Raw genomic sequence first — 15,989 nt, 5'->3', positions numbered from 1 at the left:
CATAGTAAACCAGAGGGTGTATTAAATGAAGATACAGAGGCTTTTGAAAATAAAATTAACCTACCACATTTAGATGATACACAAAAACAACTCTTATTTGCTCCAGTATCTGAGCCAGAGATTAAACAAACAATTTAAAAAATGGCAAGTGGTAAAACACCAGGATTAGATGGATTCCCTATCAAGTGATACAAAACATTTATAGATCTTTTGGTGCCAAAACTTTGTCAGGTTAATGAAGAGATATTTGATAAGGGAATTTTATCACCGGCATTTAATCAGGCTTATATTACAGTTATCCCAAAAGCAGGTAAAGATCACACTTAGTGTGCTAATTATCATCCAATCTCATTGATTAATGTTGACACAAAGATTTTAACAGCAGTGTTAGCAAATAGATTACAGCAAGTGATATCGTTCATCATTAAGAATGATCAAGCAGGGTTTATAAAAACTAGGCAAATAGCAGACAACATTAGGTTAGTTGTAGATTTAATAGACTTGAATTAAAACAAAGATCAATTTGTAATTTTATCATTAGATGCTGAAAAAACCTTTTGCAAAATACATAAACAGTATATGTTTGCCATATTAAATAGATTCGGATTTCCTTTGAAATTTATAAAATGGATTAAGATATATGAGTTGCCCACATCTAAAGTAAAGGCTAATGGTAAGTTTTCTCCTACTTTTCCACTATTTAGAGGAACTAGACAAGGATGTCCACTTTCACCCTTGCTTTTTAACATTTGCGTGGAACCCTTGGCTTATGCTATTAGACAGCACAGGGAGAACTACAGAGTAATACACAACTCAGTTGAACACAAATTGGTTTTATTTGCAGACAACATTCTTTTGTTTATTTCTAAACCTCACACTATTATTCCAGTGGTGATGCAAACAAGAGATGCCTTTAGTAAAATAGCAGGATACTCTACTAGCTGCTCCGAATCAGAACTGATGCCCATAGGTGAAAATCTGGTTACCCATTCATTTAAGAAATATCAATTCTGTATTTGTACCAAATCTATTAAATTTGTAGGTATGTGTATACCAAAGGATATAACTCAGTTAGCAACATGTAATATAAATAAAATATACAGAAAAGTTTCGTCAGATATCAATAGATGGGAGTCATTAAACCTTACTCTTTGGGGAAAGGTGAATGCTCTCAAAATAAATATTATTCCCAGATTAATTTATATTCTGAAAGGAATTCCAGTTTTTATATCTGGAAAATATTTTCAGAAAATAAATTGTTTGTATAGAAAATGTCTATGGGGTTCTTCAATTCCAAGAATATCTTTACAGAAAATGCAATTATCAATTAATGAGGGAGGATTCAGTCTTCCAACTCTGGAACTCTATCATCATGCTCACCTATTGTCAAGTATTAAATACTGGAAGCCAACAAGTGGTTTAATTTTCCGATTTGGGCAACTTTGGAATGTATGTAACACCTTTGGTCAGATGGACAGTACAGTGGTACCTCTACTTACGAACTTAATCCGTCCCGTGACTCTGATCGCAAGTCGAGTTGGTCGCAAGTCGAAGTAAATTTTCCCATAAGGTTCAATGTAATTACCGTTAATCCGTTCCGGCGTCCGCAGACCACGTGTCAGGGGCGGAAAAATGGCCACAGACCACGTGGAACGGGTGGAAAAATGGCCGCGGACCACGTGGAATGGGCGGAAAATGGCCACGGACCACACGGCAGGGCGGAAAAACGGCCGTGGACCACATGGAACGGGCGGGAAATGGCCACGAACCACGTGGCACTGGCGGAAAAATGGCTGCGGACCACGTGGAACGGGCGGAAAATGGCCGCGGATCCGGTTCGTAAGTCGAGGCGAGTTCGTAAGTAGAGGTAAATTTTTGGGGCCGGAACTGGTCGTATCTCGAAAAATTCGTAAGTAGGGGCGTTCGTAAGTAGAGGTACCATTGTATTAGGATCAAAATATACTAAAACTCTAATATCTCTGGAAACAATTTTGTCAGTTAGAAAGCTGTGGAACATAATGTCTAATAAAAAAAATCTGACATTTTTTCCTATGTCATCTTGATTTTATGGGGAAACCCAACTTTAAAAATTGGGAAAAAGGTGGTGATATGGAAAAATTGGATGGAAGTGGGGATATTGATTTTGGACGAACTGATAGATGATGAAGATGAATTTTTAATGTATGCTGTGTTAAGAAATAAATATCATCTATCAGATATAACCCAACGGCAATATTTACATAATAACATTTATTAATAACATCTTTTGGACCAGCAGCATGTTCAGCTTCTGAAACATCTGAGAACTTATTAAATCCTTTAAAACTAAAAAACCTACTATTAGTTTGTATAAATATTTGTTATCAATAAATCAATCTGATATGCAGATGTTAAGGGATGAATGGGAAAAAGAATTAGAGGTTTCTATATTGCTTAGACAATAGGAGAGTATCTTATCATCTGTAGCAAGTGTCAATGGACCTTAAACTACAACAAAAAATAATATTTAGAATTTAGAAAAACAGCATTTTGTTGGAGATGTAATAAGGACAATGCCTCTTTAAAGCATATGTTTTTACAATGTCCTATACCTATTAAGTTTTGGGAGAAAGTAGTGGACTATATAAATATGATTGTGCAACAAAAGCTAAAATTTTCAGTGGATAATATTCTTTTGAACTATATACCTAGTACATGGAATTTGACAACTGGACAACTTAAATGGATTCTCCGTGCCCTTACTATGGCCAAAAGACTGATATTGCAGCATTGGAAAGATAAATGTATGGCCCCATTCACACAATGGATTGAAGATCTGATTGTACTTGCTACTTATGAACGGATTGCCTATAGATGTAGACTTTGTATGGACAAGTATAATGAAATGTGGGACTCATTTATACAAAATAAAGTAGGTTTAAAAAAAATTAGTCATATAAAGCTATTAGAAATATATATGTATTTGAATAATATTTGTACTAGATAAGCATATATAGAATTAAAACTGTTGTTAAAATGATATATTAACACCTTTTTTCTCTTTGTTGTATTTTTTTCCATTTTTTGTTAAAGCACTTTAATGTATTTTTTCTTCTTTTTGTAATCAAAAATTTAAAGAATAAATTAAAAAAAAATCAATCCTCCAAATAAAATATCCACCAGTAGAACCTAACTATAACCAGAATGGCTGCAATGGTGCAATCCAATAGCATAAGGATGAACTACCTGATCTCTATTCTGCTATTATGTGCATATCCAGATGCTTTAATTTCTTAAATGTGTGTATAGCATCTGGATATGTACATGGTAGCAGAATTTAGCAAAAATTTGGTTCTGGATTACTTAAAAGAAAGCAATTCTTAGGGGAAACACAGTTAACTACATAAGAACAAATTTGCAAGCTAATAACAGTGCAGAATTATCTTTGCAAATAAAAAAAAATATTCAAGCAAAACAGGGAAATACTAACATATCTATGCCATTTGGTTATCAAAAGACCCTTTTGGTATTTTTCTCCCAAAGAGGCTATAATAATTACATTTTCACACATCTTTCAGATGCATCTTTCAGACTACAAAGATGCCATCTCAAGTATAAAGTCATATGTCTGTAGGAGTCCAATTCTATATATGGACCCAAGAAGGCTAAGCATACGAGAATGAGGCAATAAGAATGTGTCAGCCCACACATTTGTCAATGCTTAGTCACTTATACATAAAGGAGACAGGATTCAGACTCAATATTATGCATTATTTAACAGGAAAATATATGTATTAGGTTTGCAACCAGTTTATAATCATTATGGCTGCTCAAACTTTAAATATGAAAACTGGGATAAGGCTCAATTTGGAGGCTGAAATAGCTGTAGCCATCTTGGTGAATAACCCATACCAGTGTTTCTCAACCTGGGCAGCTTTAAGATATGTGGACTTCAACTCCTAGAATTCCCCAGCTTGCATGGCTGGCTGAGGGATTCTGGGGGTTGAAGTCCACACATCTTAAAGCCACCAGGGTTGAGAAACCCTGACCCGTACTAATAATCAGAAGGAAAGAGCAGACCCCTCTTGATTCTCCAGCATCTCTCAGTGGCATTCAGTATCATTACCCAGGATATCTTACAGCATTTAGCTAGTACAGCACTTCACAACATTGCATTACCCTAATTCTGGCCTTATTTGCCTTAACATTTCCTAATGGCAGATCAGTTCAGATTATTGGAAGATAACCTACACACCTTTCTTAACTCCTGTCAGGTTTCCTGCAATGCCTGGTTTTACTTTTATATTATGTTTATGAAGAATAGAATATATGAACCGGCACACTGCAAAGCATGAACATTTGGCATGACCTTTATTTCTAGAAGTGTTTGAGTCCCGTATGTATTCTTAGAAAATGTTTAATAAGTGCTTTGTTGGGAAGTGTAGCCACATGTCCAGAGAAAGAGAATGGCAAGTTGATGCTTCCTGATTGGCCATGTCCACCCTAGCAGTCATTTGGTGAGAGCACGCCTCTTCTCAAAAATTAAAATGTACCTACCAGCCCAAAAATGTTTCTCACTCAATCCTTGGCTCTTCAGGAACTGATTTTTTTTTTTAACTTTTACACATTAGTATGAATTCACTGAGTGATGTCATCCACTATTTACAGCTTGGAATGCATTGTTAAGACAATGATCACTTGTTTTTCCAAGTGATGACATGGAGATTTTTGAATAATTAACTTTGCCTAGGTGCAGTTATGGACTGGATGTGGACAGCATCAAACTGAATAAACTAACTAACTAAGCTAATTCTAGACAAAACAGAGCTTCCAATAGTCACTGGTTATTCTAATCCAGAACCAGGAATACGGGTTGCTGTAAATGGAGCTGCACCCCTGAAGGATTAGGTCTGCAGTTTGGAACTACTCCTAAATCACATATCAACTCAGCAAAAAGCATTTAAAGCATTTTTAATAGATATAAGGAGAGTGTTACAGAAAGAATACACATTTGTTCCTCTAAGGTCGTAATTCAACCATTGGGGGACTGAATTGCTGAAACACATCATCTGCATGGAAAAGGTTCCAAATCCATCTCTGATCTTAATATTCATTTCCAGAAGATGGGAGTATCATTTGAACATATAAGTAGGGTACATCTCTAGGCCAGGGCAATGATGAAGCAGCAGAGATGATAGACAACAGATACCATTATCTCTGGAGTATTTTACCAACCAGCAACAGAAAACTAAATACTGAAGAGAAGTAGCATTCAAGGCAGGAGCAGAGGTCTCAATAATGTATTTCATAGCATCTGAATGAGAAAATCTTTTCACCAGCAAACCATCACTGGATTTTTTTCTGACTAACTGCTATAAATAAAGCACAGTTCTTATTCTGCTCCAATTCCAACATTTGATCATTTTAGTTTGATGACAGCATCAACAGGAATTTATGTCCAGCTGGCCTGACTGTATCGAATTTTGCTACTAACAATAATTCCAGGGATCTTCCAAAACCTTATTTGGATTTTGGAATCAATAAGAACCTTTCAAGTAATGGCATCACCTGCAGGGTCCATATGTTCTCTGCTAGTGACATGCAAATATTCAGTTCCAAAGAGAAAAATGTACCCATGGAGAGAACATGGCTACATTCATTGCACCTGCTGGAGCCTCCTTAAAGAAGCATGTAGCTGGACAATCCCAGGAAACCTTGGGTTTGAGTTAAGGAGGCTCAGACAGGTGCAACAAGATAATCACACCTTTGGCTATCTCAACACAAATATGGATTTTCCTGGGACCAAAGGGCTACTCTGCTCCCACATCCCCTCCAAAGCACCTTTGGATCTGAATTATATCTCACTTCTCTAGGAAACAAAGTGGCTTACAGGACTGCATTTACAATACGGCAATGGAGAAAGAAGAACACAATTATATTTATTAGTTTATGTGCTGTAAGCATTTTCTCATTAAAACTTCTATTACCCAAACCGGATTATAGATTGTGGCACATATTCTTGTCTATATCTGTTGTTTTCTACGCAATAGTTCTATTTAGCAAGAAAAGTGATCTGCAGAATATAGATTAAGAACTGCTCCACCTGCTGGAAATATATACTGTAAATATGAATGTCATATTGTGCATTACCCTGCTAGTGTTTTGAAGGGCCCTGGAGACCTGGCTCTTCACCCAGGCCTTCTGACTGAAGCCCCTTTCAACCCAGAGTCACTGGGAATTGGATGGCATATAAATTTAATAAATAAACCATGACAGTCTGAATTTAAAGGAAGCTGTCTCAGGACAGTTTAAACTTGCTTTCTGAAATCATTTATTTAATGCACTTTAAACTAAGGTGTAAAGCAGGGATGGGCAACTCGGCAGCCTGCATGCAGTTTCTAGCACTTCCAGAGTTACACACTGATTTCAGCAGTGTGTTTCTTTGGGATTTTAGAGTGGGAATAGGAGTGGGAAGCCCCTGTGAGGTAAACCATTCCCATTCCTACATTTAAACTCCTCCCCCCATCTGAAATTGTCCATGGGGGGGGCATTCTGGTTAGGAACGGGGACTGGTTAAAACCTGAACAAATGCCAGTCACTACCCTACCACATAGTATTTTCATCCTGCACTGAGAATGATGTGCAATAGGGTAATGAAACATTTGCAACCTGGAAAGAAGCTTGGAGAATGCAATGGGCCAGCCCCGAACCACATCTCTGCTACCTTCTCAGACATTGCCCAGCCCCAGTATAAAATCTACTGCTCAGGAAAAGGTATCATAAATCCCCTTATGCTGACTAAATTTGAAACATGTTTTTCACTATCTCAGAGGCTTACAAATATGTAAGACACTGAAAAAGCCACACCTAATATTTCAGGATTAAAGAGAAGAAGAGTTATATTTTCAGCTAAGTGGCCCAGTTCCATATGAAGCTAAGGGTTCTCTGGAATCTAGAATCCCCATGCATTCACTTTAAGAATGTACACGCAAGTTCATTTTAACTGCTGGGGATGCAACCAAAGTACAAGCATGTTTCAATTAGGTGGCTATGTAAAATAACACAGAAAAGAAACTACAGGTTGTAGATTCCATTGGACATCCATACTTGCACTCTGAAGATATATTAGAATTAGTAATTAGAAAAGGTGAACAAATGCCAGTTAGAATAAATAAGTCCATAAAATTAAGTCTATACAATTGCTGTGCCAGTTGTAGGTTATTAGGTTTGAGCATTCTACCTCATTACCTTGTTTAAATTATTTTCTGATTGCATAACAAACAGTATATAGTTCTGTTTTAACTCAAGCTTTGCTTGAATTATTTTGTATTTTTTTTAAAAGCTGTGTTACGTGAGTTTCTTTCACATGGCTCTGTTAATAAAGGATTTTATTCAAAATGCATTGGGCTCAAGTAATAAAACATGTCATAGGCACTTTCTTTTTAATTTTTCATGTTTTTTTAATGCTTATTCCTCCTTTTTTGCCATAAGCTCACATATTATATATAACATTCTAAGGTGGCACATGTTATTTCACTGTCCCTTCCATGGTGTTACAAGTTGGCTTAAGAACACTTCTCCTAACCCATTTGCATAGCAGCTTCGAGGAGAGCATTCTACAACTCCTAACTGACAAGTCTCTAAACCAGTGTTTCTCAACCTTGGCAACTTTAAAATATGTGGATTCAGCTCCCAGAATTCCCCAACCAACATTCTGGCTGGGGAATTCTGGGAATTGAAGTCCACATATCTTCAAGTTGCTAAGGTTGAGAAACACTGCTCTAAACATTTCTAGAACAGTCACCAAGGTTATTGCAAATACTATTGCCATTAGACACTAACTGTACAGAAATTTAGATGTCTTAATATTTATAACTGGTTTTATTATTTTCTGGTATGCATGTTTTGGTCTTTGATATAAATTCAAACAAATAAAAAAATAAAAATACCCTATGGGAATATAAATATATAAAAATAAAACCTGTCAGTTGTTTCTGGAAATTAATCTGGAAATTAATGTTGTGCATTAATACAAAATAAAGCCCATGAAAACCACATAATCTAGTATTTAAGATACAATTTATGAGGATTGATTGGAAATACATGTGTTTACCCTACATTCCTTTTCTCTACTGTAACTTTTATCATTTTTTATTTACCAACTCCCTAGATGACACACCTAAAAATACCTCTTTGGAGATTGATTTAGAACATAAGAGTGATGCACACTTACTAGAAGGCCTACACTTAAGCACATTTATAGGCCCTCCGTAAATTTTATAATAAACGAAAACTGCTTACCTTCCAAAGATTCTATGCCAGTTGCTTGTGCCAGCAAGTCCTCGTGCCTTGCAACTACCTATAAAGTGAAAGTATTAATCATAATCTAAAAAGTAATTTAGATTTAAAAAGTATTTTAAAAGACCCTATTGGTCTCTCTCAAACCATGGTTTTTCTAGCAGGCTTGGGGATCCCATGAATATATGAACCCCACAAGGTGGTTGTATTATGTGTAGGATGTTGGTCCATTCTTCTGCGGTCTTATTTATATTTATGTTGAATTCTTTCGAATGGTTATTTTTAACTTTTTAATTGTTTTATTGTACATTGCTCAGGCTCACATTTGTGAGATGGGCAGCTATATAAATTTGATACATAAATAGATAGTTTGGATGGAATCTGATGTCTAAGTGGCACAAACTCAAAATGCAATGTTTGCAGAACCTGCAGCACGGTCCTTATGATTCTGTCCAACATTGCATCTGCAGTCCTAAATATAAGACTTCCTGGCAGCTGTATACTGATCTTAATATTTCATCCAAAATGAACTGATACTAACCCAATATTAAAACACAGTTTAAGAATAGAACATGCAAGATTAGACTAAAGGTTTGCATTTCAATTTTCAGTCTCAAAATGGCCAATCTAATCTTTATGGAACACCCATATATAGGTCTATTAATTTGGAATTGTCAGCAAGTTGTGATACCTCGCTGTTCATCCATAACTTAGATAATGTATGAACAAGTTAATGTGCATTAGTCTCAGTATGGATCTTTGGAAAGTCACTGTCTGAGTTAATCCATTCTCAGAACTATCTTTTCCTTCCAACTCTCTGCATCCTGGTTATTAAAATCAGATGGCAGGTTGTCCGGTTACAGGTGTAGGATTTTATTCTTGTATAAATGGTATTCTTATGGTTTATATTGGATTTAGAGTGTGTAATTTTGTTTTAGCTTAATTGCTGATTTTAACTATGGTTGGGCCATGCCCATCTTCATTTGTTTAAGCAGCTACTGATCTCTAAAAAGATTTTCTCTGTTATCTCAGAACTACTAAATTCACTCAGTATCCTGGATGAAGCACTTTTCTTCTAAGGTCTTTTGAAAATTTAAGTAAATAATGGCAGGATTAACACATGGTGCAAATCTGTAATGTAACACAAACCCATAACACAAGTTTATTTCTTTATTAGGTTTACATCCTGCCTTTCTTCTAGGAGCTAAATATGATACATATACCATTTCCTCCTTATTTTTCTATATAACAACCACCTGTGATGTACAATGGGTTGAGAGAAAGTGACTACCAGGGTATTCACAGGATCTGAGAAAGAAAAGTGAATTGTTGAAAACATGGCAAATGAAGGCACAGATTTTCAGCCTTATCTCTAAAGTGAGGCCTCAGTTTGTCTATTAGGGAATCTCTGAGAAAAAAATTCAAACTCACAGAGGCCTTATCTTAATGTACCACAAATAAATTAGGACTACAGTTTGACTATTTTCAAGTTTGTTTAATGTAACCTAACTAGTAAGTTAGAGTAGATTTAGACCAAGCTAACAACAGCTTTAGTCACACTCATGCTACATGCAGCATTGCCTGCTAACTGTAAAGACAGTATTAATCAGTTGTGGCACACTTTGACCATGTAAGCTAGGATTTCTTATGTAGAGACTTACTCATAAGCCAACAAACTATTGCCTGTGCCCCACCCACAGAAAATTCATGGAGTCTACTGATGCACAGGCAGAATCACATTAGTATGAGCTTGGCCATATACCTATAGGTATATTCTAGAGCAGTGTTTCTCAACCTCAGCAACTTTATGGTGTCTGGACTTCAACTCCCAGAATTCCTCAGCCAGTACAGAGGACTTGTCCATTAACAGACTCGCTAAAAAAAAATTTGCAATGATTTTCTTGTTGAAAGCAAGTATTGTACTCTATCATAATTTTATTTCACATCTAACTTCAACTGGTAATACACATGGTACTTACTTGCAAGTGGAGCTCTTTATCTAACTGGCTGATCCCTTGAGCAAGCTTTGCTAATTGTTCAGCAATAATAGCTTGATGAATCGATTGAGATGTATATGCCTTTACATCAAAGTCTTCCCGCAAAAAGTCTGCATAACAATCTGAAAAAGACACAGAAGCAAATGTAGAAGAAAACTTGGCTTTGGCTGGTGTGGGTCTTCTGGGCTGTGTGGCCGTGTTCTGGAAGTTTTGTTTCCTAACGTTTCGCCAGCATCTGTGACCGGCATCTTCAGAGAGCAGGAGCACAGAAAGGAGCAGTTCTCTCTGTGCCCAGGATGACGTCATCCTGAGCACAGAGAGAACTGCTCCTGTCTGTGCTCCTGCTCTCTGAAGATGCCGGTCACAGATGCTGGCGAAACGTTAGGAAACAAAACTTCCAGAACACGCCCACACAGCCCGGAAGACCCACACCAGCCATTGTATTCCAGCCATGAAAGCCTTCGACAAAACTTGGCTTTCTTTTGTTCACTTAGAGAGAATCAACAGTCATTCTTGAGTTTCCTCTATGCAGAACAAACTTACACAGAATCAAGCCGAAAGACCAAGAGGTTCCCCACACATATGTCCTGTAGCTCAGCAGTTCCCTATCTGGGAACTTCTGTTAGTTGTCAAGCGTTCAGAACACATCTGAAGCAAGATGGGTACCCATTAAGAGAACAGACCTTTATAAATAATGGGAGCTTCTCTAGCTAACCTAATAATACCAACAGCCAACATGAACATTCAGGCCAAGCTTTATCCCCAAAATCACATCAGTCCCCACAACCAGACCAAGAAAAAGACTCCAGGGGAGTCTAACACTACTTTTATTAAGGTGGACTATTGCAACAGCACCTTGAAGGTTTGATTGTGCTTTAATTCCCCCCCTCCAAAAAAAATACTTCTGTGAAACTAAGGCAGCGTCTGCCTGAGTCATTTCCTCCTCCCTTCAGACTGTTTGGGGTTTGAATGGTGCTTCTCGCCTCATCTCTTGGAGAACGGATCTGGCTTATCTCCGCCAAGGCCACCTCCTTTACTCTCTACAAATCAGGAGAGGCTCCAAGTGGCTCTCCCCAGTGGTGAAACTGAATCAGGAACATAAAACCCGGAGATGCAATCCTAACAAGTGGGTTAACCCAGGGTTCCTCAGCCTCGGCGACCTGAAGATGTGTGGACTTCAATTCCCAGAATTCCCCAGGTCGCCAAGGTTGAGGAACCCTGGTTTAATTTATAAGGGCTACGAAAATGAGTCCCACCGTGACGTGGCAATAGAGGGACCGCAGGAAACCACTGACTCTCTGCTGCCACCTAGCGAGGCTCAGGGGGTTTTGCGGCCCCCTCCCGCCCGCGCAGGTACCTAATGCCAGAGAACCCCATGGCTCTTTATTGGGGGTAAAGAGAGTTAAGACCACGCTGACGACCGGGGCAGACCCTCCCCCTCGCCTGCGCGTTTCTCCCTCACCGTCTCCCAGGAGCTCCCCGGGACTTGGTTCCGAAGGGGCCGCCGTCCCCGCCTTGGGAGCGCTCCTCAGTCCTTCCATGCTGGCACCTGAGGAACAGCGACGCCGTGACGACATAAAAGGGCGAGGGCCCCGCGGGCGTCGCTCGCTCTGTGACGTTTCTCCTTGGACCATAGAGATTGCAAAATGCAGAAATATCTGCCGGCTCGCTAAGGATTCCTGGCGAGGGCAGTCCTGTCTGCGGTTCTCCCTAATTTTCCCTCAATTTCCAAAAGATAATTTCCAATATATAAAAATTTCAAGAACATAAAGCTATTAAGCTAAGATCAGTGTTAGAAAAAGACTGCCATTCCATTCCGAGCTTTCCATTTGTGGATCAGTCTATACTTTTCTGGCTCCATGAAGATAATGTTTCAGTGGAGACCGGATTAATAAAATCTCCCTCAATTCCGGATGAAAGACTCAGATTATGAGTAGTTGCCTTGCCTTCTTCCGGGATGCTTTTGCCTTCCCTGTCCCGTTTATAAAAGGGTTGGGCTACGCAAAGCCACTAGAGGGCAGAAAGATTCAGAGGCTTGGTAGCTCTTTGCTGGCCCCTAGTGGCCATTTGGACTTTTGCTGCCCCAATCTGATAAATCTACTAGGCAAACGGTACACATAAGGGTCTTATGGCAGCGACCTCAAGATCAACCATTTCTTAAGTCTAGCCTCCTTTTCAATAATGGCGCCACTTCGTGTCGAATTGCAGCCTGGGAATTGTAGTTCCTTTCCCACGGCTGCTGACCCGCGACCCGCGTTCCGGCGGCGTTCTTGTTGCCTTGGATACGGGCGAGCGTCGCCGTCTGGAGCGTTCGTGAGAGAAGAGAAAATAAATACGTTAAAGTGCAATGAAAAGTACGATCAACACAATACCACAGTTATACACCAGACATCAGAAATCATCTAATAAAAACAATTATTAAAGCAATTCAAAAGGCCGACTAAGCTTTTCGACCCGGTTGATTTCCACATACGTGAACTTCAACTCCCAGAATTCCCCAGCCAGCACGACCATTGCAGAGAATTCTGGAAGTTGAAGTACAAGTGCCTGGAGCTTACCAGACTTAATCATTATTATTAACTTGCCTAAGTTGTTAAGAACAAGAACAATGTTATTATATTTTTTAGCCTGCCTTTTTATATATATATAACTCAAGGCGGAGAAAATACCTAATACTCCTGCCTCCTATTTTTCCCAGAACAACAACCCTGTGAGGTGGGTTAAGTTGGCTTGGTAGCCATGTCAGCTGGGTATGGCTACTAAAACATGCAATCCAAGGCACTAAGAAATAATAACATATTTATTTCTAGATGTCTGGGAAGGATATTTCAAAAACAATCGTCATGTTTCAAGGTTGTCAAGTTCCACCACACTTAACTATGTTAAGTTGTTGGTTAAACATACTAAATGGGAAGAGGCTGAGGTCGCACTTTCCTCAGCAGCAATGCACTCTCCCCTCCATGCATTTACGCTGTCAAGCTGCACATCACAGATGTGTGCCCTGCGAACCTGCAGCTTAATATTTCCCCTGATTACACGCCTGTTTTCGCAGTAAATGCCAGATCCGACACACTGGACACGGTCTGCGGTCCGCAGGATTTTGTAATACCCGCTGGGATTTCAAAAAGAAACCAAACCCTTACAATATATGCAAAAGTTTATAAAAGAGAGCTCAACTTTTTATTCTTTTCAGCAGGATTTACTATAAAGAGTAGGCAGGTAGCATTTTTTTTAATACTTTTTGCACACCTAAAGAATTCTATTTTCTAAAGTAGATGAACAATACGCCGAGGGCCAGTTTGGTGTAGTGGTTAAGGCACCAGGCTAGAAACCGGCATGAGTTCTAGTCCCACCTGGACTACAAAGCCAGCTGGGTGATCCTGGGCCAGTCCCTCTCTCTCGGCCCTAGGAAGCAGGCAATGGCAACCCACTTCTGAAAATCTTGCCAAGAAAACTGGAGGAGCTAGTCCAGGCACTTGCTGAGAGTCAAGGCAAAGAAGGGGGGGGGGGAATCACCCCCACAAATAAGCAAAAAATAGGAAGCAAAAGTATGTTCTGCCAACTTGTATTATCTATCAGCATTGTAAAGTGGTAACACCTTTAATGTGTGCAACATACCTATTTTTTCCTCTTATTATATCATATAAATCGATATGTATGTAGGTTTGAGGGAGTTTGAGTGAATTTGGTGACACACATTTGGTGACCAGAAGGATATAAATAATGGCTTTCAACAGTCAGAACAAGGAGATTGAGCAAAAAGTGTGGCCATTTATTCATGTGCGGTTTCAGACTATCCTTTAAAATAGAGGCAGAATTAAATCACAATTCCTTAAGCTAAAAATCCCATAAAATACATCAGTACATTTCAGTAGTTGCATTTACAAAATCCAAGCAAATATAAAAGTTTATCCTTTTATTAGTTTCAAAAGGAAATCAATATTTATCAGGGATCTAGCAAAATAACTTTCACCATATCAAGAACAGTGGATTTATTTTGACTTAAGAGATTGTTTTCTGGGTAGCAAACATTTATGTGGTTTGGGACCGCTTTAAATAATTGGCCATATCTTACTGCAGAAAGTAAAAAATGTACTTGTGCTGAATAATACAGTACACATTTCCCCATGCAATGAGAGCAAACACTGATAAGAAATTGAGAATATGTTCATGTGCTACCTGAAAGTATGAATGATTTTATAAATATATAAAATCTCATTTGCTATGTATGCCAGTTTTGATTTCAAATTTCAACATTTTAAACCTCCCAATATCTCTTATGCAATAGTACCACTGAGCTTAATGGGGCATAGTCCAAATAAAATTGGATGAGTTCTTGAAATACAAATCCAAGAATGCCTGAGCTTTCTCTTCTCTTGCTCGAGCAATGAGAAATTAAATGAGAATTCATTCAAATTATGAATTTAATTTCTTAGTTCTAAGCACACTTCCCTGTTTGAAATCAGACTATCTATCTATCTATCTATCTATCTATCTATCTATCTATCTATCTATCTAATTTGTATGCCGCCCATCTCCCCCAACGTTTTCTTATATTTTGGGGTCCTCAGGCAGAGCTTCGATCACACCATAGCAATTGCACCTGCAGACACTCCTGTGTGCCTTGGGGCACAATAGTGTAAGGCACTCTTTTGCTACCCAAGTTTTTTTTAAAGAGCCAGATAAAAAACTTGAGACGAGACTTTTTTGAAAGTAAACAGATATATTTTGGCCAAGACACACCTGGGTGAACCCAATCAACATCGTGGCAATGAATGTTGATTGAAAACCACACCTTGCAAAGCAAACATCAGAAATTTGTAGACATTTACAAATATAATCAGATAGTACATCCCCTCATACCCATACAAGGAAATGCAGGGATGGTCTAAGGAGGAGGGAAAAGGTGGATCCCAGAAAGAGAAAGTCAGCTCAACTCTCTTCTCCTGTTAACAAGGAAATACCAAAGGTTAGCACGTCCTTATCTCTTGTGGAATTCGGGGCCTCTCTCTTTGCAACTTTTACCAAGCTAACTGTTTATTCAATTGAAGACAATCAGGCATTCAACAAAGAGATAAGGTGGGGGGAGAAAACACTGTTCTCTTTAGAAGGCAAAAGCAAGTTAACCCTTTATAAGATAGAATGCCCTGTTACATGTATGTTTATACATTATGTGAAATATAGAGTATAAAATTGTGTATTAAAATAATGCCCTTCAATAGGATCTCTGAACTATATAAAATGATAATATTCAGATGTACTTCTGTGAAAAAAACTTTTACAGGAAACGTATTGGCGAAAAAAGAAGGCAAACTCAGACGTACAATGGATTTTGCAGATTTTTATTTATAAATCTTTTATGAAATGGGTAAGTACAGAAAGGTTCCCCACCCCCAAAGAAAATTTGCTTATTCTCAAATATTTTTCCTTAATATATATATAGTTTAAACAATACTCCCAAATCCAGATCCAATTCCAGAGGTATCTGCAGGAAAGGGGTTAAAAAATCAAGATGGTCACAACCACGTGAACAAAGCCCCATCCTTATGGGTGTCGTATGTATAATGCCATCTAAAAGGAGCAGAATTTTGATTGTGAGGTCACGGACAGTATCTTTATTTTTTCACTCCCCCTCCAGATACCCCTGCCCAATCGTTTAGTTTTTAACTGGCATATCTACATTGAGAACTAGTATAACATTTTGCATGACGATGA

General features: G+C 38.3%; 1 protein-coding gene and 1 long non-coding RNA gene across 2 annotated transcripts in view; one reads left to right on the top strand and one right to left on the bottom strand.

Annotated features, from left to right (window-relative positions):
• Positions 1–11,873, bottom strand: part of COG5 (component of oligomeric golgi complex 5) — a 145,833-nt gene extending 133,960 nt beyond the window's left edge. Inside the window, exons 1-3 of the mRNA XM_088153433.1 lie at positions 11,737–11,873; positions 10,257–10,396; positions 8,281–8,338 (exon numbers count right to left, since the gene is read on the bottom strand). Of these exons, the coding sequence (XP_088009559.1) occupies positions 8,281–8,338; positions 10,257–10,396; positions 11,737–11,851 (313 nt within the window). The 5' untranslated portion in view covers positions 11,852–11,873. The remainder of the gene's footprint in view (positions 1–8,280; positions 8,339–10,256; positions 10,397–11,736) is intronic.
• Positions 1–15,989, top strand: part of LOC148217197 (uncharacterized) — a 29,186-nt gene that overhangs the window by 3,616 nt on the left and 9,581 nt on the right. Inside the window, exon 2 of the long non-coding RNA XR_015798430.1 lies at positions 15,559–15,642. This is a non-coding gene — a long non-coding RNA (uncharacterized LOC148217197). The remainder of the gene's footprint in view (positions 1–15,558; positions 15,643–15,989) is intronic.

This window comes from Python bivittatus, unplaced genomic scaffold (genome assembly GCF_059951505.1).
Source record: "Python bivittatus isolate LINGU-HERP-01145 unplaced genomic scaffold, Pbiv_v1 ctg000010_np1212, whole genome shotgun sequence".
NCBI lineage: Eukaryota > Metazoa > Chordata > Lepidosauria > Squamata > Pythonidae > Python > Python bivittatus.
The sequence above is the reverse complement of the archived record's forward strand: the minus strand, read 5'-3'. Positions and strand labels throughout refer to the sequence as shown.